This window comes from Pteropus alecto, unplaced genomic scaffold (assembly GCF_000325575.1).
Source record: "Pteropus alecto unplaced genomic scaffold, ASM32557v1 scaffold3, whole genome shotgun sequence".
NCBI lineage: Eukaryota > Metazoa > Chordata > Mammalia > Chiroptera > Pteropodidae > Pteropus > Pteropus alecto.
Genome location: NW_006442484.1, coordinates 35487010 through 35511953, shown reverse-complemented (window position 1 = coordinate 35511953; position 24944 = coordinate 35487010). Strand labels below are relative to the sequence as shown.

Genomic DNA, 24944 nt, shown 5'->3' with positions numbered 1-24944 from the left:
GGCATTCCACCTAATTTCATTTAAGTATGACCTTAAATATAATTTCTCATGAAACATTTTTGGTCATTTTTGCTGTTCAATCATGTCCAAATGAGGTACAAGATATCCAATTGCCCTGTATTAATTGACCTAAAATTATTTTTCATAGCTAAAAACATTTGATTTCCTGATAGGTTACAAAACATAGGAAAGAACTGACCTAAAATGTGCAGCCATATTCCTTATTTCCTGCATCTTTTGCTTTTTGTGAAACAGCTCTTGTCAGAATGTTCCAGAACCAAAAGCATTCTGGGAATACTTACAGACTCTCTTTCTGATGAACTGAATGGTTCAGAGTACAAAAGGAAAAGGGTCAGGATAATGAAACTAGTTAAAGGAGGGTGTTCTTTTGCATGTTAGGCTTAGGAATAGTAAATTGTCTCAAAGATGTCTATAGATCAATGCTGGAGAACCCTTTCCCTTATACTCCTAGAAATTAGACTAATTAAGAAATACATGCATTCTCAGAATAAGACAGAAGGCTTGTCGAGGAATTTCCCCAAATCAAAGCTGTCTTCTAACCTAATCTGAAACTTTCTGACATTATATACATAGATTTTAGTCACAGAATTGCCAAGAACTGAAAATGACCTTCCAGGTCAGTGCAGAATCAAGTGTCTTCATATCACACATAAGACCCTAGCATGACTGAGGAAGGGCCCCAATAACCATGGTCCATACATCATTCTGGATGGAGAAAAATAATCAATTATGACAGAAATTACTCCATAATTTAAAATTATATTGGCATGAAAGACCTTCTGAACATTTAATAACAAATGTTATTCCTTACCTAAAAATGTCCCCACCTAGTAATGTCTGAATAATAGAAAAAAAAGAAAAGATATAGAATAGGAATTCATAAGATCCAAGCACTAGCTCTCAATATGCCACTAATCTTGGACAAGTCACTTAATCTTTCTGCGATTTCATTAAACTTGTCATTTTCAAATATTTTTAAAACATTAAAACTCAAATATGCTAAACGTATAAATCAACTATTATGAGAGATTTTCCTGCTGGAGGATGGAGGTTCTAACCCAACTGCTACTCACTCTCTTGCTCCATGTCATGGACCTCTTAGTCTCCCTTACGGGCCATTTTCTTTATATTATTAAAAAACCAATGGAATAAATGAGTGGAAAAATTGTGGATGGCAGAGAACCAAAGGGGACCATTTCAGGTGAAGACAAGAACAGGAGTAGAGGCACATATGTGAGAGAGCACAAGGCAGAATTAAGGCAGGTAATCCAGAAATTATTTTATGAAAAAAAGAACAGTTGAGTTTGGGAGGTTTGTTCGTTCGCTTATTTGTTTTTGCCTGAGCATTAATGGAGGCAGTTTTAAGAGACAGATGTTGAAGGAGTTGGAATAAGAATCTAACAAGTGGGATAAATTCTTCATCACGGCAGATAGGCAAGGCTTCCTTAAATGGGGGCAGAAAAAAAAGAGAAAGGGTGGAGGCATTGGCTCTGAGGATTACAGGAGTAAACCCCATGGCACTTGCACCACATGGTCCAGGCTCCTTGGTCTGGCAGAGATTAAATTAACTCCTCAGAAAAGAGGAGGTGTAAAATAGTGGCAAAGTTGAAGGGAAAATTTTTAGAGATTTCAATCAAGAGTCAATCCAGAAGGCTAAAAATGCTTAGAATCACGGTGGGGCTCTGAGTGACATTTATATTGAGCCCAACAAACAAAGCCAATCAAAATGGAAAAGAAGATAATGAAGAACTGATAATTGATTAATAGTAATTCTTACTTCATGGGGCTGATAAGATTTCTAAGGAGGATTTTACTAAATATTTGATTTCCTTTTCTTCCACTACTCTTTTCCAGCTCCTTTGTTATCTGTCAGAGTAGCCTTCACTAACTCTAACAACTGACCTTAACTGACTACTGCTTATTACTGCTACTACTTACTGTCTACTATTATGTGCTTAACTACCAACACTGACCTTCTGTCTTCATCCACATTCTAACTCTACTCCTGCAAAGACCGTGTTGTACCCATTCTCTGCACTTATTAAAATGACTTCATTTGCGCCAAACTTTCACATCCAAATCTACTCTACTCGTGGGCTGTTTTGACAACCATAGTGAAATGTAATGATGAACTCTTTCAGTTATGTTCAATTTAGCGACTCATATAAAAACAATCCTTGTGATATTAAACTCCATCAAAACTATAAAGCAAAATTTACAAAAGAGCATAGCTTATTTTCACCATATTGTTTTTATTCCACTTTACCTTTTTCTAATGATCCTTTATATATTGAAGTTGATAAATATGGTCAATGAACAACTATAACTGATTAGAATCATAGAGCTATAAATAAAACAAATAAAAATATGATGCCCTCATATATAACTAGGCACTACTAGGCAAGGACCCTGATTCTAAGATTTCCTCCAAAAATAAAATCACTCATGTTTAAAGATATCAACAGCATAATACAATTTTTGCATAGGTAAGCCTGGACAATTTAGATTGATATTTTTGTTTGACTAGTAATATTTGAACAAAAAAGCATAAGTTCAAAATTAGCAATCGAGTTGAAGAAAGCACTACAAATATTGCCTAAGTAAAAAGACACATGCTGTTCTCTACACTTTGATCCAAATAGCCTAATAAGAAAGAGGACATGGAGATTAGCAAAAACCTACATTTAAATGATAATTACCCTGAAGACTGGCGACATCTTTTAGTTTTCTGTAAAACCTAGTTACCATTTAGGGGTTGAATTAAAATAATAGTTTTCTACAATGCACTTTAAAAGATGTTTTTGTCTGCATGTTGATTCGTTGATAGGAATTGCCTGGCTCCACAGAAACTGGGTAGGTAGTAAAATTTTGCACTGGCAAGATATCTACTATTAACATACATACTTGCCTACTGTAGCCAGCACCTGAACAACAGGTGTTTAAGAAAGTGCAAGGACATGCTCTTCCTATTTTTCGCCAAAGTTATTTACTCTAAAGTCTCTAAAATACCACAGAAAACAATAAATACCATCTGGAGCCCCCTGACATGGACAATATCAAGCATAAGACAGGCATCTGGTATTTTCAGGTCACAAATGATATGTGCTCTCATGTTCCACAAATGATGATGGTCACTTTATCCTGGTCTCCAACCATCATCAAGAAAGACTTATTTAACTGGCACCATGCTTGCAAAGTGAGTTCAACAACAGTGGGATCTGTAGTTAGTCTATCATAATAGGAAGAGAAAGCCAAGGACTCTCTTCAGATAGGTATAATTATTATACCTAAATCATAGAGGTCCATTTCTAACCACCATCTAGTTCGAACTGTGAATCACAGTGTGTGGATGCCAGGAAAATGAGAACTTAATACTGTTTGCTTAGATGGGAGCTTTAGCTCAGAATCTAACTCAAATTTTATCTGCTTTATCTATAAGCTGTGCTTAATATTCTACAGTAGCTGACATCAGCCCTGAGGTCAGAGCATTATAATTAAACAAGTATGGTTAATCAAGATGTTTCTTCTATGAATTACCTATTTATAGCAGTTTTACATATTTTTGGTTACCTTTTCTTATCATTTTATAAGAACTTTTTATAAATTATAGATGTTAATGCTTTATCTGTCCTCTATATTGCAAATTTATTCTTAATATCTTTTTAATATGTTATTTTTTGTTTAAGATATCTTTTGGACTTACAGGTTATTTTTTTTAGATTTTTAATATGATCCAATTAGTTACATTTTCTTATGTAGTTCTGAGATCCTGTCCTGTTTTTCAAAGATCCCACTAAACCTAAAAATTATAAAATTAATTTCCTAGATTTTCTTTTGTTACATGATTAAAAAGAAAATTCTGTAATCTGTTTAAAATGAAGTTTTATAAATTATTTTTTCACATTAATAGAAGATAGTACTGGTAGAATTTAAATGTCATTCTTTTTCCTATTGATTTAAAATACCACCTTATTTATACATTAAATTATCAGATATAATTGGGATACATATCTCTATTTGTCCATTGCTATGGCAATATAATGTTCTGTATTTAGTGGCTTTACATCATGCATTAATATCTGACAAGGTAGGTCAACTCATATTAATCTTTTTTTTTTTTTTTTGGCTATTCGAGAGTACTTATTCTTCTATATAAAATATATGACTATTTTTATTCAATAACTTAATGTTGGGCTTGCGAGATAATCCAAAGATCAATTTTCAATCTGGCTCACAAGAATCAGAAATTGTAACCAGTAGCAAGATTTACTAATAATTTCAAGACTATATGTAATTATAAGGCATAAGCAAAGTGTGGAGAGCCTTTCTTGACATATTAGTATGTGTCCTGGTTCAGACTTAACATAGGAGTAAACAGTGTATGTATGTGAAGACATAACACTTAAGCTCAGTGAAACTCTTTTGGTCATCCACATTTTATAATCTGGAAGTAGTTTTAATGACATTTTCCAGAAAGCCATGTCTTATAAATCTATCGATGAAAGGTTTGTTTACCATTAGCAATCTAGACTACTTACATTCTACTAAAAACACTCCATAGATAGGAACTACTCCACACCTTTAGTGTGTTTGCCATGAGCGGGTTACTAATGTTTTGTCATTAGCCGGTCACTTTTCTTTACAGGTGTTCCTTGGGAAAGATAAAGAAACCCTTTCTATAACCCTTGCTAATCCTTGCTAACCATTCCTTTTCTATAATTTTGTATTAATTTTTACGTAATTTTGGTATTTCAATATTAAGTTCTTATCTTTGTTGGATATTAAAACTGTCTAAAATATGTTAGACAAATTTCAATGCTTCAGATCTACCCTACAACAATTAAATCAGAATTGCTTATAATGAAGTCTGAGCATCAATATTTTTATGTCTGTTCTAATATGTAGCCAGGATTGAGAACCACTGGTTTATATCTTAAAAAATAAAATCTCCTTCGATAATACTTTATAATTTTCTTTTTAGAAATTCTTATATACATTATTAAAATTATTCTCAAATTTTATATAGCTTAGTCAAACAAATGAAATATATTACATATTTCCATTTTTACCTACTTATAAATAATAAAGAGTAAAACTATCTCTTATATAATCACCTTGAATTCTCTTTCTCATTCTTTGCTGGTTTGGTTTGGTTTGGTTTGGTTTGGTTTGGTTTGGTTTGGTTTTTGGGGGGGTTCCCTTGAGAATTTACTCTTGAATGTTCTAAGTATGTAATCATATCACTAGAAAAAGAGATGTTTATTTTCTTTTTTAAAAATACTATTTATTGGCTTTTTTAGTTCACTAGATTCTCCAAAACATTTCTGAAGGGTAATAGCTGATTTTAGTGAAAATAGCTTTATTATTAAGTCTAATACTTTTAAAATATTCTTGCTTTTCTGAAGTAAATCTACTTGGTCATAGATTTTTTGATACTTTATTTTTATTGGCTAGTAAATTATTTTAAATGTTGTATCTATTTTATAATGACATTGGTCGGAAGCATTTGAGATCTAGATATACGTTGTCAGCTCAAATAAACTCATATAAAAATTTTAAAAAATAATAATAATGGCATTGTTCTATGATTACATGTTCTTTAAATGTTAGAAAGCATCTACAAAACCATGTGGTTTGTGTGGGTTTAATAGCAGATCTTTCATCATCACTCCAACTCTACTATGATAATTATTTATTCTATTTCTTTTTTGCTCAATATTATTAATTTATATTTTGTTAAAAATTCACCCACTTCATCTAGGCTTTAAAATTGTGTGTAAGATTCTCTTTTAACTCATTTTGTTTTTTCTGTATCAGCAGGTACATCTGCTTTCTCATTCCTAAACTTACATATTTTTGTTTTCCCTTCTTTCCTTTAGCAGGACTTGAAAGATTTATGTATCTCATTGGAGTTATTCAAGGAACTAACCTTTGGGTTAATTTATTCTTGCCACCATTCTTTTCATTTTTACCATTTATCTTCATTATTCCTCACTTTTTGATTGTCCTATTATTCTTAACATTTGTGTTAAGCTCTTTCATTGTTTGAGTCTTTCTTTTGTAATAGTGAAGGCATTAAGACTACATTTTCTTTTCAATGCGAGTTTTTCTATGTGTCCACGGATTTTTTATAAGAAATGTTCTTTTTTATTGTGTTTAAATTATTTTTTCTTTAATCCAATGGTTAGCATAGATTGTGGTTCTTAATTCCCATATACTTCTGATTTTATGGTCACTTTTTAATATTTTTTCTTATTTTTTGGATTATAATCAGAGTTTATGGACTTTATAAGATTTCTATTTGCAGAAATGTTTAAGTACCCACACCTAATATAAAAGCAATCTGTGGTTGCATTTTTTTTAATGATTGATCTTTATCATGGTTTTCCAAAGCATTTAGCTTTATTTTCATGGAGGGGGAAAGAAACCTGCTCTCTCTCTTTAGGCATATTTCATTCTTTTACGCACAATATGACTGAATTATATAATTTCACTAACAACTACAGTTGGCATAAACAGGTTTTGAAACATACACAGTTGGTTTATAATTCAGTTGGTGGAAGTAGAAATGTGAAAGTACACAACTGTGTTTGGAACATTCAGAGTACTGGGTAACCAGAATCAATATTTTACAGAACAGAAATCTGATAGGTAGAAGAAGAGAACTTTTATTTTCAGAGCTTCTGCTAGTATGCTAAAGTCATATAAATGATGATACGGCCCTAATCTTTTGGGGGAACAAATACCCTAACTGGCACAAAATGAGAATGGCATGTATGCTAATTTCTATTCTTTGTTACTTACTGATAAAACTAATAAATAAAATGAATGAGAAACATTTTACATCTCATCAGACTGGGAGCCACTTTAGAAATCCAATCTGATGGACAACTATGGCACTTCACAATAATTGAAGTAATTTGGGATTAAGTTTGAAATCTTAGTTCTTCCACACAAAAATATCATTAATGCATTTATATTTCAGCTTTCACATATGAAAAATAGGCTACTTGCTATTCTATACTCATTATATAAAGTTGATAGACAAATTAAAAGATTTGATTCTACACTATTACACATGGGAAATGTTTCTGAAACATAAAATTAGATTCAAGTTCAAGATGTTGTATCAAGTGCAAGGTGTTACTTAAATCATTCTTTTCATCACCTGAAGGTGGCACCTCTCTTTCTCTTTGTGAGTAAGCTCAGGTCATTTATAATTAATCCGTGTAGGAAGAAGTATTTGCAAAGTATTCAATAGACCCCGTTCTAGTTATATTCCGTTCATACCTTCTTTCCCTCATTTCCTCTCTCAAGCAATTGGGAGTTGAAGGAAAAGTCCTGAAATTGCTTCTCAAGATGAAGATTCCTCCAGTTATCTTTAGAAATTCTAGTGGGTTTCAAGGTTTCCCTTGAGACCTCATTTCAGAAATTGTAATGCACCTTTTTAAGTCAGGCTATTGCTGAATTAGCAGAAGGACTCCAGAGTCAGGGTAACAAGGACATGTATGTAAAAGCAATAAATCCCCTCTGCTTATACATTATCACCCACACTCCAACTCTTCTTTGGCCCTGACTTAATTTGGGTCAGGTTAAAGTTCAAAAGTCCTGAAAGCAAAGAAACATCTCAGTCATGCTGTTAACTGCAGGCAGGAGCTGCGGGAGAGGAAAGGGGAAGATGCAGGAAGGAGGTCTGTGTTTTATTTTTCAAGGAACCTTTACTTGTACCAAAATTTGTTCAAGATTTATGACATTATTTTCCACATCTATGTGTGGCAAGTTTTTATTTTGCTTATCTGTTTTTTTCCCCTCTAAATGATGTAACTATACAATAAATGTTGAAAAGTCACATACAGGGTGGGGGTGGGGGGAGAAAGTTTCCTTATTTTCATCATCCACATAAAGGTAAAATAAGAAAATAGATGACAAAACAATTTGAGCTTTAGACTAGGGTTATATATATTTGTATTTTTAAAACTACCAAAACAATCTATCAATCATGATTAATGGTTAAACATGAAATATTAAACATGTAACCACAAAGGAAACATGAAAACTATATATTTCCTATTCCTTAATGATAAACCATAACCACAGAAATAACATGATCTGTGATGACCTCAAAATTATAGGTTCCACTAAGGAAAAACATTAGCTTCTAGAAACAACAAAAGGCAAGGTTAAAATCTTATTAATGCTTATCAAAGATTTATCAAATACTGAATGCCCTCATGGCAAACAATAATTCTATCAGAATCAGAAAATACCATAAAATATTGACTGTAGACTTAATATTTTATATTGAGACTGAAGATTTAATATATTACTTACGTAATCTATTTGATAATCATGCTTGAAGTTTACTGCTTCATAAGAAGTATTAATTTGTGTTTTGATTGCTCTTTATTTTTCATGATTTAAGTGTACTTAATGACCTGGAGAATTTACCCAGAAAATTTCCTAATTTTAGTTATCACAATTATTAAAGTTGTTCATAAGATTAATTTGCTGTTTAGGAGAACCATTCTCCACACTCAGACTGTCTTTCTCATTGTGCCCTTTCAGCCTGCCTTAGAAATGTCCCCTGTATAGCTATGCTGTGGGAAACAAATCAAAAACCACTTATTACAACACAGATCAACTCTCCAATACTATCTGAATAAGGGATATCTATTAAAAAATATAGTATGGGCCTTTTCTAAAAGCAAATACAACAGCTTAAAACACTATGGAAGTCTAGAAAAGGTCTTGATTTAAAAAAAAACAAAAACTCAGTTGTTGACTCTTTCAACAGAATCTAGAAAATGTGAGCCTCTAAGAGAGTGTTTTGTAATCCAGGCAAAGAAACAGCAAACATCGACTCGTGTTTTAAATTTGAGGAAGGAATAATAGAGTTTATTGTCAATATATTGTGAATATTTAACTACATTTAGAAATCCTTATCTATCAGCATCCAGATAAAAGTTGAATAAGGAAATAAGTTACTCTCTTTTCTTTAATCACATGGAGGTGGGGCCAGTAGCATGGAGGCTATCCCATAGGAACAAAAGGAAGCCTTAAACTGCTGGTTGGAAAAAAACAACCATGGGTTTGAGACTGCGAGTTCACCTTTCTCACCCACAGAATATATAGTTAGTGTGCTAAGACAATATTATATTGAAATTTGATTATAAAAGAACTATTTCCAGAGAAAAATTTAATATGAAGCAAACCCCACCTTGAAGGGTGACATAATAGTGTCACATCAAAATGAGAAAAATTTTCATAAATTATGATACTCCTCTACTCAGACTCCAGTGACTGAAGCCTAGGACACATTTTTCTAATTACAGTCTATTATAGACCTGGACCAAACTTCTTTTTCAGTTAAGCCCCATTACATAATATAGATAATATATTATTTTATTAGTATAAATACAGTTAAATTTAAGGATTTACTTATTAAAAAGTTAGTAAGACTAATGTTGTTTTGATGAGCACACATATCAAATCAGAAGTTGCAAGGCTTAATTAACTTCAGCATACATTCACTTCTAAGTTTGGTATTCATTGCAAATGTTAATGATATTGTAATATTTATCCTATTAGGTATATGTCAGCATCTGTACATTTGAGAGAAGTTTAACATAAAGTTAAATACTTCTGAATTAATGTTTGATAATGTTTGATAAATGCCTACTATGGAATAGTTCATTATTGTCATTTTCACTCTCTCTTTGTGTGATTTTTGCAAAGTTTTATTTTGATTTAATCACATTATTTTGTTTCGTAGTTGTTGGGTTATTATTGTTTGAATGTCACATTGCATCCTCCAGTACTAAGCTATGGAGTCGATTTTTTTTTTTTTTTAACAATCTCAGAAAGCATTTTTTACTCAAAAGAACAAATGTCTCATTTGTCTTACATAATTTGAGAGTCTCAAAGAGTTTTTTATCTACATAAATTCAAGTAAAGAGAAATTAATTTTACATCTATAAAATATTCAAGTGACTTTATACCACAATAAAGACATGGAATTTTTACCAGGTTGAAAAAAATTTCTGAAACTTTAGGAAGTTTTAAAAATATGCCCCTATAACAGTCGATATTAGAAAAGTGAAATTGGAGCTTTCTACTCACCTTAAATTAACTGGTATCTTGAAGGTTTGTTTGGACAATTGTTAGTATTATAGCTGTACATTATAAACATCTAAATTTGGCATAAAAAGCAAAACATGGACTATTATGGTTAAACCTATAATTTTTTTTTTTTTAATCCGGGCATTTAGAGAAAGGTTTGAGAGCCAGGCATGTTTTCAAAACATGTTTCACTCATTGTCATGCTCCCATGCCTAGCATAGTGCCTGGTATGTAGTAGATACTTAATAAATATTTGCTAAAAGAATGAGGACTACTTTTCCTAGTGCAGGCCATGACACTGATTCTGGGTGATGCTCTGTAGTCTTTGAAATCACACTAAGTCAATAAAACAGTGGCTCTAGATGCACAGTGAAATGTGCTTTGCACCCTCAGAGCTTCAGAATATGATTGACAAGAAGATTGTTTAGACAGTAGTGGAAATGATCGTAACAACCACTAAACCAGCTCATATCCGGTTTGTACTTGACTAGCTACTCTTTGTAGCCAGATTTGCTTGGCCTGGTAAAATGCCAATATTTGACTGCTAAATGAGGCAGTTCTAAGTCAGGTAGTTTAACAGAGGAACTAAACTAAACCACACACACTCATGCGTGTGTGCACACATGCACACACACACACATACCACACTCTCTTTTCTTTATACTCTTTTTAGAATTCTTCTACCTTTGTTCCACTACAGCTCCCTCTCTTTTAACTCTCCTTTTTAAAGTACCTTTACTTAGGCATAAACCATATTCCAAAGCTGCTAACTTATTTAAGACATCTAAACTTCTGGGCTAGTAAGAGATTCAATAACTGAATACTAACTGCTGTTCAGTTTTATTTGAGGGAGCTATGTAACCGACTTAAAGAAATTAAGAAAGTTGGTTAAGGGCTAACCACAAAGGAAAATTTCTTAATCTAGACACGTCCTTCATGCCAAGATCTGTGTATCTCCCCATTGTATACGAAGGCTTCTCTGTGGAACTCTGTGGCACCTCCAACTTGAGGTCCTTCTTTCCAATGGGTGTCACTTCTAATAGGAATAATATTAGAAGATGGCAACATTTAAAAGGACACTTGAGAAGAAAACAATGTTGAAAAATGTTCTCAAGTTCCCTTTAAGGTTTTGTGAATGATTCTGAGTGTTGGAATTCCAAGAACATATTTGTAAATTGATTTAGTAACCTGCTTTCAAAAAGAATTTAAGACAACAGTGAAAATCTAACTGCAAATAAGCCAAAACTTGGAACGCAAGTCAGAAACAGGGAACAAAAGTTAGAGAGATGAGAGGAAAAAGAATTCTTAAACTCTGTTGAGACAATGGAGCACAAATTGTTTAAACTCTTGGAAGTAATGGAACACAAAATTTAGTGAAGAATTTCTTATCTACCAAAGAAACCAAAGAAAGAACACAATTTTTAGCTAAAGAGAACATGCAGTTTTTCAGGAGCAATAAATATGTGTGACCATAATAAGAGAGAGAGAGAAGGAGGGAGGGAGGGAGGGAGAGAAGGAGAAGGAAGGAAGGAAAAGTCAGAAGTAAACTATCTTTTGAACAACATATAGCAGTGCATGGGATGATTTCCATACATTATTGCATTTAATTGTGGGCACAACCTTGTGAAGTAGATATTTTTAATCATTTTTACAATAGAAGAAACTGAATCTCAAGAAAGGTTAAGTGACTTGATCAAAGTCACAGCCAGTAACTGATGAAACTAGGACTTCAGCTTATGCCTATGTGATTCTATAGTTCATATAACATATGCAAAGAAATGAATAACCTACCTCTCTCTATCTCTTCCACATCATCCAACTCAAAGCATGCATAAACACCCATACGTGTCCACCACATACACCCATGCCCCCCCACACACACACACAAATTTTCTTCTGTATGCAAGCTATACTCGGTATAACTGAGAAACTTCAGTAAAGTGCCAGAAATAGCAACTACAAGCTCAGTATTCTCATTCCATCTCCTATACTGGGAACAATATCTTCCCCATTTATGTGACATAAAACTTTTTTTGTACTTTGTTATAGCCAAATCTTAAAAGAAAAATAGATATATCTGATTTGTTACTTGTGTAATAATTTTCACAGTTTTTTCTGTATGGGGACATATGAGGGTTGTGCTGAGACCACAACAGTGGGTTTTAGGGAGAAAAAGTAAATTATATGCAAAGATGCCAGTGAACTAGGTTTTTTTTTTCCTACGATAGCACCCCCAAATAAAATGGCCCACTTCAGAAAACAGCGTCCAAACCTAGCTTAACTCCAGGCTAGCATTGCTTAGAATCCAATGTGACAGTTTAGACAGTTAGACGGGATCAGTGGCCTGGAGGGCTGGTTTCGTGAAAAGAGTTGGGTTGTTTAGGATCCCAACAAAGAGTGAGAAAAGAGCCTCCAGGTCCCAAAGGCAGAAATGGACAAAGATTAGGCAAGTTATCCTTTTGCAGAGGTCTTCAGTCCAAGCAGGAAATCTGTCAGGATTTCCTGTCATGTAGATAATAGCTACAGTTAAGGGGAGAGGTTTCAGATGAGCCCAGGAACTCAGAGGAAGGCTCATTTCTTTTAGGTCTGAGATAGGCAATAAAGAAACCGCAGAATAAAAGTCTGAGTTCCTACAGATATGTGGAACTGGGTGAGCATTGTTTAACAATTGGCACACTATTTTTGGTAACCTATGACAAATTTCAGTATTGTGAAGACTCTTATTCTCTGGCAAAGGAACACAGATGGATGAAGTGACTTGCACAAGCAACGACCTGTGGCAACTTCATGACCAAAACCCATATTCTGTGGGTCTTTTTCTAAAACACCCTTTATCCTTATCTGTGGGTGACTATACAATGAAGTAGACAAGATCCAAAACAGTGGCTGTTCTGTTTTGGATCTCTTGTTTATCCTTTGGTATTATAATCACCATCAATCTGACTAATTGCATCACACAGTGGTCCTACAGAAACAGGATCCCTATGGCTGCTTTAATATTTAAAGCCATAAGAATTGTAAATTAACTCAAATATAATCTAACTTGAAGTTCTCCTAAAGATCACATACACATGAATTATCTATGCAGTAATTCATGATTATTTTTAAATATATTGGACAGCAATAACAAGGTTGACCCCAAAAGGTAGGAAATTCTAAAATTCCTTTATTAGGCACTATATAATACCTCCTCCCTCTTACCCTAAAACATATTAAAATAGATCTATTTTTACTGACAGGGTAAAGTTAACATGAGGATTAAAACCTCAAACAGCTAAACATATACAGAGAAACAAGAGTTGAGTGTCTTTACACATTGAATACTGGGAATTTTACAAAATCCCATGAAATTTTATTCAGTTTAAACTGAGTAGTACTTGTCACAAGCTATTGTTTAATCTTTTCCACAAGTTTTAAATTAATCACTGAATAGGCTGTCAAAATAATAGCATGTTAGAAGCTTCATGTATTCTTTATAAATTCTGGCATAATTTTCAATTCTGAAAACTGAACCACACTTTTAAAGTATGTTTGCTGTTCTTCTCTTTCTCTATTTTCAGTGCTTTATAAAATATTTAGTATTAATAATGTGCATATGAAACATAAAAATTCCAAGTACACTCTGGTATATGACATTTACAAATACCATGGCTATTACAGGATCATTACTTTTACTAATTCTAAATAAAACATATACCAGAGATAACAATCCAGTTGACTTGAGATGCCTTCAAAAAGTTGTCTTTCTAGTCGTACCACCTTTCATTAGTTATGTCTTATTAATGGTCACATTGCATTATATCTGTGCATAGTATGATGCCAAATAACAATGCAGGGATTAAGAAGCAGCGTAAAACATTGTAGGCATTACATTTTGATGAGACAGCATTTGTGCTGAGTTCAAATGCCTACAGTTAATTTAGAGAACAAGTATCTGAGTTAAAATTTTAACATGTTTAGCAAACCAAGTATTCATTAAGAAGGGTGAGGTAGAAGCATTTGAGAACCTCTGTGTGACAATTACTACACCTGTGGTTCTGTGAGCAAGAAATATAATTTATTTCAGGTGGAGGTACCCTGTGTGTTGTAGTATGAAACTCTTTACTTTTTTTCTTTAGGTCCTCAAGGGTTTCCCAGAATGTTTACAAGCTGACATATGTCTACATCTCAACCAGACTTTGCTGCAAAACTGCAAAGCCTTTCGTGGGGCAAGTAAAGGTTGCCTTAGAGCTTTGGCAATGAAGTTCAAGACTACCCATGCGCCTCCAGGAGATACTCTAGTTCACTGTGGGGATGTCCTCACTGCACTTTATTTCTTATCCAGAGGCTCCATTGAAATCCTCAAAGATGACATTGTGGTAGCTATTCTGGGTGAGTGTTTTAAGAACTGGATGGTGACAAATTCAGTAACAAGCTAGTTCAATGCAGTTTAAAATGGTAGAAAAAAAAGGACTAATCTATTTATTTATAAGCACAATTTAAGTCTGATGGATAACTTTAAAGCTTTATTTAAAACTCAATTCAAATCAAATTAACTTCTCAAAAAATATGTTTTCTTGACTCTCACTTTTTTTCTGACAGTATTTTCCTTTTTATATTAGAGGATCTCGGATTCATGCTTGATCCCTTAACACCTTAAATAAAATGTATATATGTTTAAGTATACTGGCTAGCATGTGTCAATGCCCTATTATGAACTCAGTTTATGTTTTGACAAATTTCGTCTATTTGCCACGCACTTTTACCTGCTGTGTACTATAAACATTGACTGGCTTACTCTTTGCTTATTTACAGTCATGTAAGCTAATTAAAATACAAAGCCCATGCTAAATTTAGTTCAGAGCTTTTCTTTGATAATATCTATACTGAAATATCAAAGATATAAATAATTTCAATAGATTCTTCTTTCCTGTTTCCATTTCCATGTAAATCCACACTTAAAATCTTCACAAATTATGATTATTCATTCTACTTTTGAAAAGCTAGGTATTTATTTAAAGTCAAGTGAATGTATTTGCTCTAATATCAGTTTTTCTTATAAAGATATGACATCTGATTTCTTCCCATTAAATTAACATTTAAAATAAGAACATTACAGCATTTTTTTTATCTGACTAGAACTTTTTTGTTTCAAAGTCATTGATAGTTTCCATAAGCAGGTATACATGAACTTGTCTAACAAAAACAAAATTAACAGATCCAGGAAGTTTTTTCTAAATATGAAAAGAAGCTTCAGGATATATGTAAGAAAGTATTATTTTACACTTCCATTGACAATCTTTAAAAGTTATATAATCAATAATCTATCAGTAGTTATTAAGCATGTATTCCATAGGTACAATTTTTAAGTATCTTGACATTCAGAGACAGAATAATGTAAGTGGCCATGACATTCAAGAAAACTGTTAGAAGAAAATTAAATTTAAGAGGTGTGTAAAGGTTTTGACTGGAGTCAGAATGTATGAGATTTAATCATGGCTACTGTCTCCCTCCCTTTACTTCACCCAAGAGAAGGTGACCTTGACCTAATCAGTTTATCTCTTTAATCCTCTTTTCCATATTCATAAAATTTGGATAATAATGAGTCATTTCTTTGTGAGGTTACTTTGGGGATTAAATGAGATAATGCACCTAAGCATTTGACACAGTGCCTGGTACCTACTTAGTCCTCAGTGAGCATTTGTTGTTGTTGCTGTCATTATCCTTATCATTGAAGGAGGCCTGGAAAAGCAGGTGGTATGTGGCCAGGAAGAGGCCCTGGGGAGGGCCCACCAGAAGCCAGACACTGAGATAATCCCAAGCTTGGCAAGAAAGCAGAAGGACAAACTTTTAGAATAAAGGTTATCTTTTTAAAAAAAAAAAAAAAAAAATGACTACATATGTTGATAGACTATCACTAGATTAATTAAACAAATTTATCAAAGGCATATCTAAAAGTGGTTACTAAAGGAAACAGGTATGTTCAAATCATACCCCTAGTCTTCCATGTGTTGAAAGTGTTCCACCATAACCCCATGCTTGGCATCACTTGCAGAGACCATCCTGAGATAGAAAGTTCGTGAATCTGACTCACCACAGCCTTTCTCATATTACCGGATTGATAAAATTAGACCAGACCTACTATATAGCAAGACCCTTTTCTAGCAATCTGGGGTATAGCAGACTAAAACAACATTTGCTGCATTCTAGTTGTTTAGCCAAATAATCAAAACAAGAAAATAATAGGGATTGGACAAGGACCAGTGCATTGAGGCAAATTTCACTCAGCAAACAAAAATGACTGGGGCAGTCAGTATGAGGTACTGGAATTTTGCTGCCCAATGTCTATTGGGTATGGGATCTTACATTTGAAATCTTTAGTTGAGAGATTGATTGATGGTCTCCTTTTACTTTTAGCGGGGGAAAAACATTAAATTCAGATTCCTTTACCTCCACTTACTTTCTTTTTTCTTTTTTTTTTTTAAGGAAAAAATGATATATTTGGAGAAATGGTTCATCTTTATGCCAAACCTGGAAAATCTAATGCAGATGTAAGAGCTCTCACATACTGTGACTTGCATAAGATCCAGAGAGAAGACTTGCTGGAGGTTTTGGATATGTATCCTGAGTTTTCTGATCACTTCCTCACAAACCTAGAGTTGACTTTCAACCTAAGGCATGAGAGTGCAAAGGTATATGTTAACTGTTTGCTTATTTTGTACTTCTGACATTTTATTTTATTCTTGGATTGTCCAAATACCTCTGAAATGTCAAGCAAAATATTTTAGCAAAACTTTACTAAGTCCGAATATTTCGAAGAAAAAGCCAACTTAATACTAGAATTTCTAAATTATAGGGAAATAATTCAGTCTAATTACTTTCAAATATATTGAATAACTTTAAGTAGGTCAGTTAAATTTGACCTTTTAGGAATTCTTAGGTGACATACATATTTAAAACAGGCTAGGTTAATACTGAATGTGCCAACTATTTGTAAAAAATGGATGATTCTAGACTATTGAAAATTCCCTAAATGATTCTAGACTATTGAAAATTCCATAAATTATCTTATACAGAATAAAATAGTCTCTCAGCTACTATTCACACCATATGGTGGTAAGCAATGTCTTTTTAATAATAATAAAAAATTAAATTTATTTAAGTTTAGTCCATATTTAATACAAATTCCAAATCACAAAAGTATAAATTAATCAGGCTTATACCTGAGTCAAAATTATTGCTGCAGGATGAATAACATGGTCTAATAAAAATATCATTTTTTAATAATAATAATAATAATAATAATAATAATTTAAGTGATTCTACATATAATTTAACCTAGGATGAGGTTTGAAAATGTTGCCCTTATATCCCTCACTCTCCTCCACTATGAAAATGTGTCCCTATGATCTACTAGAATTCTGAGAATATAGAACTTATTTTACAGCCCACAGTTTATTACTAGGTTATTTCTCCATGCTCTTCCCCCACAAATCCTGTAATTTCAACTTCAATTCTAAGTACTATTTTTGTCAGAAATCAACTATTGGGCTTTTGACACTTGCCAATGTATTTTAATGCCATATACTCTCTGGAAAAAAAGATCATCAAGTCAATAGTTAGATAAAAGGTGGTTGATTTAATTCTCCCTGAAGTTACAGTCATTCCCAGATACTGTGAGAACCCTAAAGGTAAACTTCTAAGGTAACCAGGGTACCATTAATAATCCGAAGCACCAGCTCAGATCATCCTTTTCAAAACACTGAAAAGTTGAAAAAAAGTATGTGGGAAGAGGATCAAGTTATCAAGAGCATATGCTTTTTTTTTTTTTTTTAAATAATGGTTTACTTCAGTACTTTATCAAATCCTAGTTTAATGTCACGAACTTCATTCTGATTTGCCTTGAAAAACAATAAACATCTCCCTCAGATAACTTCTTTACATAAAAAAAAGTCTAAGCAGCAGCCAAATAAATAAAACAGGAGCTTCCATTTGTTTTATTTACTTAAGAGCTTCCATTTTTATTTACAAAACTGATAATATTCTACACAGTAAACCAGAGAGATGGGGAAGGAGGAACTGGGAACAAAAATGATAAAGAGTTCAAAGCATAGGGTTTATTGAATTCAACCTTATATTGATTGTTATGAAATTTGACCTTGCAATCATTATCAAGTAAATTAAATACCATAGCTCATTTTAATTAGTTTAAACGTTTTTCTCTGCAGTAATACACATTCTGCAAAGTCTTTTTAAATTATTATTTTTAGTTTAACTTTACCAAGTTACATAAAATACATTCCATTCCACAGAAAGGAATATGTTGTCTCTAAATGTTGACAACATCATCTCGAAACATTTATGATAAATGACTTCTAAAATATGATTTTCTCATCAGATGAAACTATTAGAATAAGTTCATTTATTTTATGATTTGGAGAACACCATTAAGCAAGATTTTGTAACTGTTTGCTTGCAATCTAATAATTAAGTCTCACAGTGGTTGAAATGATATGAAATAGTAGAGTTTACTGATCATACATTATATTCAGATTGAATAATTTTCCATTTTATCTTCACATTCTGTTAACAAATGCTACTCTCTTACTTCAATCACAGTCCATGAATGACTCTGAAGGAGACAACTGTAAACTACGAAGAAGGAAATTATCATTCGATAGTGAAGGAGAGAAAGGTAATTCATTCTATTTATAAAGTTTGAATGTAGAGCATATGATTATTAGCTCTTCTTACTTAAATGTTCATTATACCTCTGATCTTAAGGGTAAACTTTATTCAGGTTTTAGAAAGGCAAATCCTTTGCTTTTTTCAGTAGCTCATGATGTGGTTTCTGACTGACTGCTCTCAGTGATGCTGGTCAACAAAGCCATCTGATTTCTATAAGAACATCACAGATAGAGATATAGAGCAGATTTTTTTTTAAGGCCAATTAAAAACAGTTGTATAACTGTGCCTCAGAGTTCTGAGCAGTGTTGTGAAGGGAAGACTCATAGGCCAAGCGCTCAATCCCCTCACACATGTGCATGACATGGATGAAGGTGGTATTTGTTAGTCCTCTTCATCCTCAAACTCTTTGAAGCATTTGCCTTTCCTTACCCTCTCTAGGTTTGTCTGTCTTTCTAACTATTCTTTATGTTTTACTCATATATTCAACAAATATTTATTTAACTTTTCACATGTTTACAGAGCCACTCAATTTCTCAGAAAGAAACTGTGTAAAACAGCCCTGCCTTTTCTAGGAAGGGAGATGATATGCCATCTATCATTTGGAATACAAATAGTAGGCGCTGTAACGAGAATAAGCATACCTCAATGGGAACCCATATGAGAGTACATCTAATTGTGCCTAGGCAGATGGGAGAAGGCTTTCCCGAAGAAACTTTCACTCTTGTCCCATGCTGATCCAACAAACATTCTAGTCTTCACCTTATTTGTCCTCTCAGCAGAATCACTGTGAGCCAGTTCCCCTCTTCTTGAATACTCTTCTCTTGGCATCTGTGAATGGCACTCTTCCTATTTTCCTCCTACTCTCATTAATTCCATGAAGATAATTGTAGAATCTTTATCTTTTAAACTAGTTATTCTAGTTTCTCAAGGCATAGTCCTAAGCCCTCTTCTCTTATTCTGTATCATACTCTTTCTCTGGGTGATCTCATTTATGCCTGCAGTTTTATTATATTCTCTCATAGGAGATGTGCATATTAACTTTTTAATTTCAGACAATCTGAGTTTCCATCTCATATATTCGACCGTCTATTAAACCATCTACTTGCAATCTCAAAGACAGTTCAAACTCAACAGTCTCTAAACTGAACTCATGTCCCTCTGGAAACTTGTCTCTCCATCAGTTGTCACGTCTCTAAATGGCACCACCATCCAATCAGTTGCACAAACTAGATATGTATCTAGGCGCCAACCTCTCCATCAACTCTGGCAAAAGTCTTCTTGTTGCTATCTCCAATATGCTTCCATTTAGTCTTCAGATTAGGTCTCTTTTGGTTCACTCTTTTACATATTCATAGCCACGACTCTGGGCCAAGCTACCATAATCTGTCACCTGGAATACTGAATTCCCACCTCCAACTTGACCTTCTCACATCTATTCTCCACACCAAACTACTAGTGAGTTTTTTTTCTAAATGCAGTTCTGTTTATGTCACCTACATATTAAAAGTCCTCTAAAGACTTTCCATTCCCTAAATCCTTACTAGTGTGGTTTATGCCTACCTCTTCAGTTTTATCTCATATCACTTTTTTTTTTTTTTAACTATCTTAACCTGGCCTTCACCAGTCAGCTCCTCTCTTTTGCAGAATTTATTCCAGTTTTACTTTTGGGTTTATCTGCATCATTATTTAATTAATATTGTCTGCCTCTATATCATAAGCCCTATGGAGGTGGGAAATATTTAGTCATATGAAGTTTCAGTGCTCATCACAAAGCAAGGTTCAAGAAATATTTGTTGAAAGAATTAATGAATTAATGAAACAGAATGTGAGCATCTCTCTTTTGATTCTCTTCCTTTTTTTGCCTTCTTAATCCAAGTTCTTCTTTTGGCCCTCTGTTCTCTTTTAATTCTCACCCTAGAGGAGCTCAGCTATTACCTTCAACTTCCTCTATATTTCGAGTGAACTAAACTGTCCTCTTGTTCATGTAAATTGTTTCTGTATTTTTGCTTGTATTATTACCTTAATCAGAACTTACCTTCCTGTCCCAACCACACACACACAGAGCACACTACTTTTTATCCACTAAGATTACATTTTTTTGTCAAGATTAATCTTCAGAAATACATTCTACATAAACTCTTTCTTGATTTCCTCAAATGTATCAGTTTCCTTTCTCTTATGAATTCCTGAGGCACTTTTCTCTTGTTATATTGTCAAAATCTGCCTTGTACAGTGTTAGTTGTTGGTGTATTTGTCCTTTTTCTCTACCAAACTACGGATTCCTTTAGCAAGGAATGGTTGATAAACATTTGTAGAACTGGGCTAATTGTTGAATCCTCTGGCTGATTTCAGAACAATAAACTACTCATAAATAGATGATAATTTATTTCTACAATGTCTTTTATTATTCTCTTGGTAACTTTTCTAAAATCAGAACCATTGCTGTCAAGTTGTACTTTCAGAGACTAATCTAAATTTCTTACCCTGAAGTTAATCTTTTATTTTGATCTTGCTGGAAATGAAGAACAGCTTCACAATGATGTCTATATAATAATGTTCCCATGCAGTTAAAGATTTATTAAATCTCCTTTCAATCATTTTTTGTTTCTTCATTCTCAAGCTAAATAATCTAATGTTTTTATCTTCTGGGGAGGTCCTGAGAGCATGTCACAATATATATTGTACTTAAGCAACTAAACATTTCTATTGATTCTGAAAAATTTCCTCCTAACAACAGGCTTAGTCTATGAGACCATTTTATAGAGATGGTAAAGGAGTGGCCTATCTCCCTGCAGCTCTTTGAAGTTTCCTGGTACATCAATGAGTAAGCATAATTTGGTTAATATGGAAACACAATTAACTTCAGTTATCCAGAGCCTGAGAGCCTATTCTAGTCTTTAGGACTCCGTGGTGCTCTAGACAATGTAAAAGTTGCTAAAAGCAATTTAATTCCTGTCACTTCAATCTAATGCTCTGAAGGTGGCCACCTATGTTATACTTCTTGATGTAGAATCAATATCTAGGAGAAAAACATACACATAAGCAAGTATAAAGGACAGAGAACTTCCAGAAGATAATTGATGCTAGATGATATGGGGATACATAAATTGAAAGCTTCCTATGAAATGCATTATTTTAGAGCTATTTTACTACTCATATGAAACAGTACATTGAAGGCAGATATCCAAGAGCACTGAAGACCCTGAATTAATCAGCAGAGGCATCAAGAACCAGAGGGAAGAACACATGGTTGGGCATTGGCAACAGAAACAGTTTGAGTCCTGCCTTGTCACGCGCTACAACAAAGCACTGGACCTCTTCAGGCTTCACTCCTCATCTCTCCCCACCCCACCTGCTTCTAATCTTGCCTACCACATGTTGCTAGGGAGCTTACATTGAAAAAGATATATTAAAAAAGAAAAGATATATATAGAACCTATGGCAAGTGGACTTGAACAAAATTGAAGTGTAACATATTGGATCGCTTTTCTCTTAAAATGAATTCGTTGATGAAAGTGCTTTGTCCTCATGAGCTTCCCATTTCTTCTGGAAAAATAAACTCATTTCCAGACAAGAGAACTGTCAGTTCAGTTCTGAATTTGAGGACACGTTGTATTTCTTGAAGGTGTCTTCAAGTAGTTCTCTTTCTTTCTTAAAATTCAGGCATGGAAATGCCCGGGACCTTCCTGACTTGACCACGGTCATTCTAGAAGGAGGTACTATAGTTCCTAAGATGGAAATAAAATGTTGTTGTTACAGAAAGTGAAGAATAAAAATGAATCTTCAATGACCTATTTAGTGCCCATGCATGTTGATAACATGGTTGGACAAAATAGAAGTAAATGAGGTATAACTATTTGGAACATGTTAAAAATAGTCTCTGAGTAGTCTTCAATTTTAGATCGAATTGTACTTACTTCAGAGTATGCCAATATGATCCACTGGATCATGGCAATACTTCTTTTAAAATTTTATGCTGTATATATTTATAATATAGATAATATATTAGTACAATAGAGAATAAAGCACATGAGATACACACACACACACACACATATTTTACTGATAGCGACTTTGTGACTAAATATTTGGAACATTCAGCTCAACTCTTTCCATAGACAGAAAATGCAGTATCAAATGGTTGATTTAGGGAGCCAGTAACCTTTGGCAGAAGATGAGCCAAAGAAGACAACAATGTAGCACGTTCAAAAAACAGGAAAAATTCTAAACACCGTTAAAGATGTGCCTGTGCTAACCAAAGGAGTGAAAATCAAAGTGAAAAAAAAAGTTCAGTCAGTGTCTTCTTTCCACTTGACTTAGGTCCTGCTACACAAGTCCTGAAAAACAGGAACCTTTTTAAAGAGACATTAGACATCATAAGACTAGGAGGAAAGGCTGTAATTTTCTCATTTCTCTACACGTATAATTTTTATTAAAATGGGCACTTCTGTATATTTCAACTGAAAAAAATCTAATGTTCCAGAAAATAAGAGTAGAAATGTCTTGAACTCGTTTCAAAAGATAGCAATAAATTTTTTCTATTTGTAATATTGGTTCAGTGATTTCACATGGTCATCTAAAAGGCAGTAAGTTTTGAAAATGTTTCTCCAAAATAAAATAACTTCGATGAAAGTTATAACATAAGGAATAAATATATACATTGTTAAACTTATTTTTATAGAACAGGCATGTTCTAATTCTAATGTTATTAAAATAAACCTTTAAATATATTGATATTATACTTTGATATCTCTTTGGAATATCTTCTCCAATAACAAATAGTGATTAGCTTTTGTTATCCCCTTTAGCAACATATAAATGTATCTTTATTTTATTTTTTAAGATAGTTTTAATTTTTTTAATCTTGTATTTGTATAGGAAAATTATGCTAGTACCCTTTTGACATTCTTTGAAACTAGAGAGGAACTAAGGTACTTGAAATATAATAAAGAAAGTTATTTTAGATGCCAATTTTCCAATGACATAAATTTTTTAAATGTAGCTGGCTGGAAAATGTTAAGCTTATCTCAAAATTGTTACCAGGATGAAATCTAAAACTCAGATGCTGAAAGAGCACATTAAATGTCTCTCTTTGATCAAAAGAAAGTTGAGACTACCTGTTGGGTCTGATAAATAAAAATGGTAATTATTCTAAAAGAAACACTCCATAAAAGATAGAGTGAAAATGAGTTTTTTCCCAGATTGTTCGAAATGAAAGAATTTTATATTATCATTCTTAAGATAGATAAGATGGGTCAAATGCTCCATCAGGACACTCTTAATCTATGCTTTTAAATTCATTCTGAACTCAGAGAGATATGCCCAAGGTAAATCACAAATGTTTTAGAATTGTGTCCTATGAGGAAAAGAGAAGTAGATAAACTGTCAGTCTACAGAAACAAGGTTTTTAAAATATATATATTTTCAGTCATCTAAATCAGAAAGCAAACTGGAGGCTTAATTAATCAGGCAAAAATTTTTTCTTTGTAAAATGATGGTAAAAGTGATTATATAACCTCACTTCTAGCAAAGAGGAAAATGTAAAACTCCGGATTACTGCCCTCAGAATTACTGTTTCTACATAGGATAAAAATAGCATTAAGAAAAAAACAGAACCTAATACTTTTTAATGTCCATCAAGTAATCCAGTTTAACTGGAAAAAAGCAGAAATGAAACAGGTCATCAAAATCTAGAGGTCCCTGGAAGCTAATTATAAAGCCTTTAAGCCCAATTTTATGTATTCCATCAGCCAATCTCCAGCCTAAACCTGAGCAGTTTCTATTTTTAATCCACAAATACACTGCCATTTCAGCTTTCATTTTAAATGATAGGATATGAAACTTTGATTTATTTAGTAGAGAATAGAAAAATGTTATTACTGTCAAGTTGCTTCAAAGAAACTGTTCATAGGGCCTGGGATCCAGGAAACAGCAGGGTGATTTCCCAGTGGTAATGAACTGGAAATAAATATAATTCTCTTTACATGTTGAAAAAGTCAAAGACATTGAACTTTTTCTTCTTCTTTCATGATGCTGCTTTTATATGGAATTTTTGCCAAAGGATTTAGATTCATGTACATGAAGTAATTTGCTCTATTTTATTGGAGAACTAAATAATAATTCTTCATTCACCATAT

The 24944-nt window shown here is 33.2% G+C and overlaps 1 protein-coding gene across 1 annotated transcript in view; it reads left to right on the top strand.

The window, feature by feature from the left end:
• The window catches only part of KCNH7 (potassium voltage-gated channel subfamily H member 7), a 404901-nt gene that overhangs the window by 363269 nt on the left and 16688 nt on the right, over positions 1 to 24944 (top strand). Inside the window, exons 10-12 of the mRNA XM_006921130.1 lie at positions 14259 to 14511; positions 16606 to 16813; positions 18720 to 18814. Coding sequence (XP_006921192.1) covers positions 14259 to 14511; positions 16606 to 16813; positions 18720 to 18814 — 556 coding nt within the window. The remainder of the gene's footprint in view (positions 1 to 14258; positions 14512 to 16605; positions 16814 to 18719; positions 18815 to 24944) is intronic.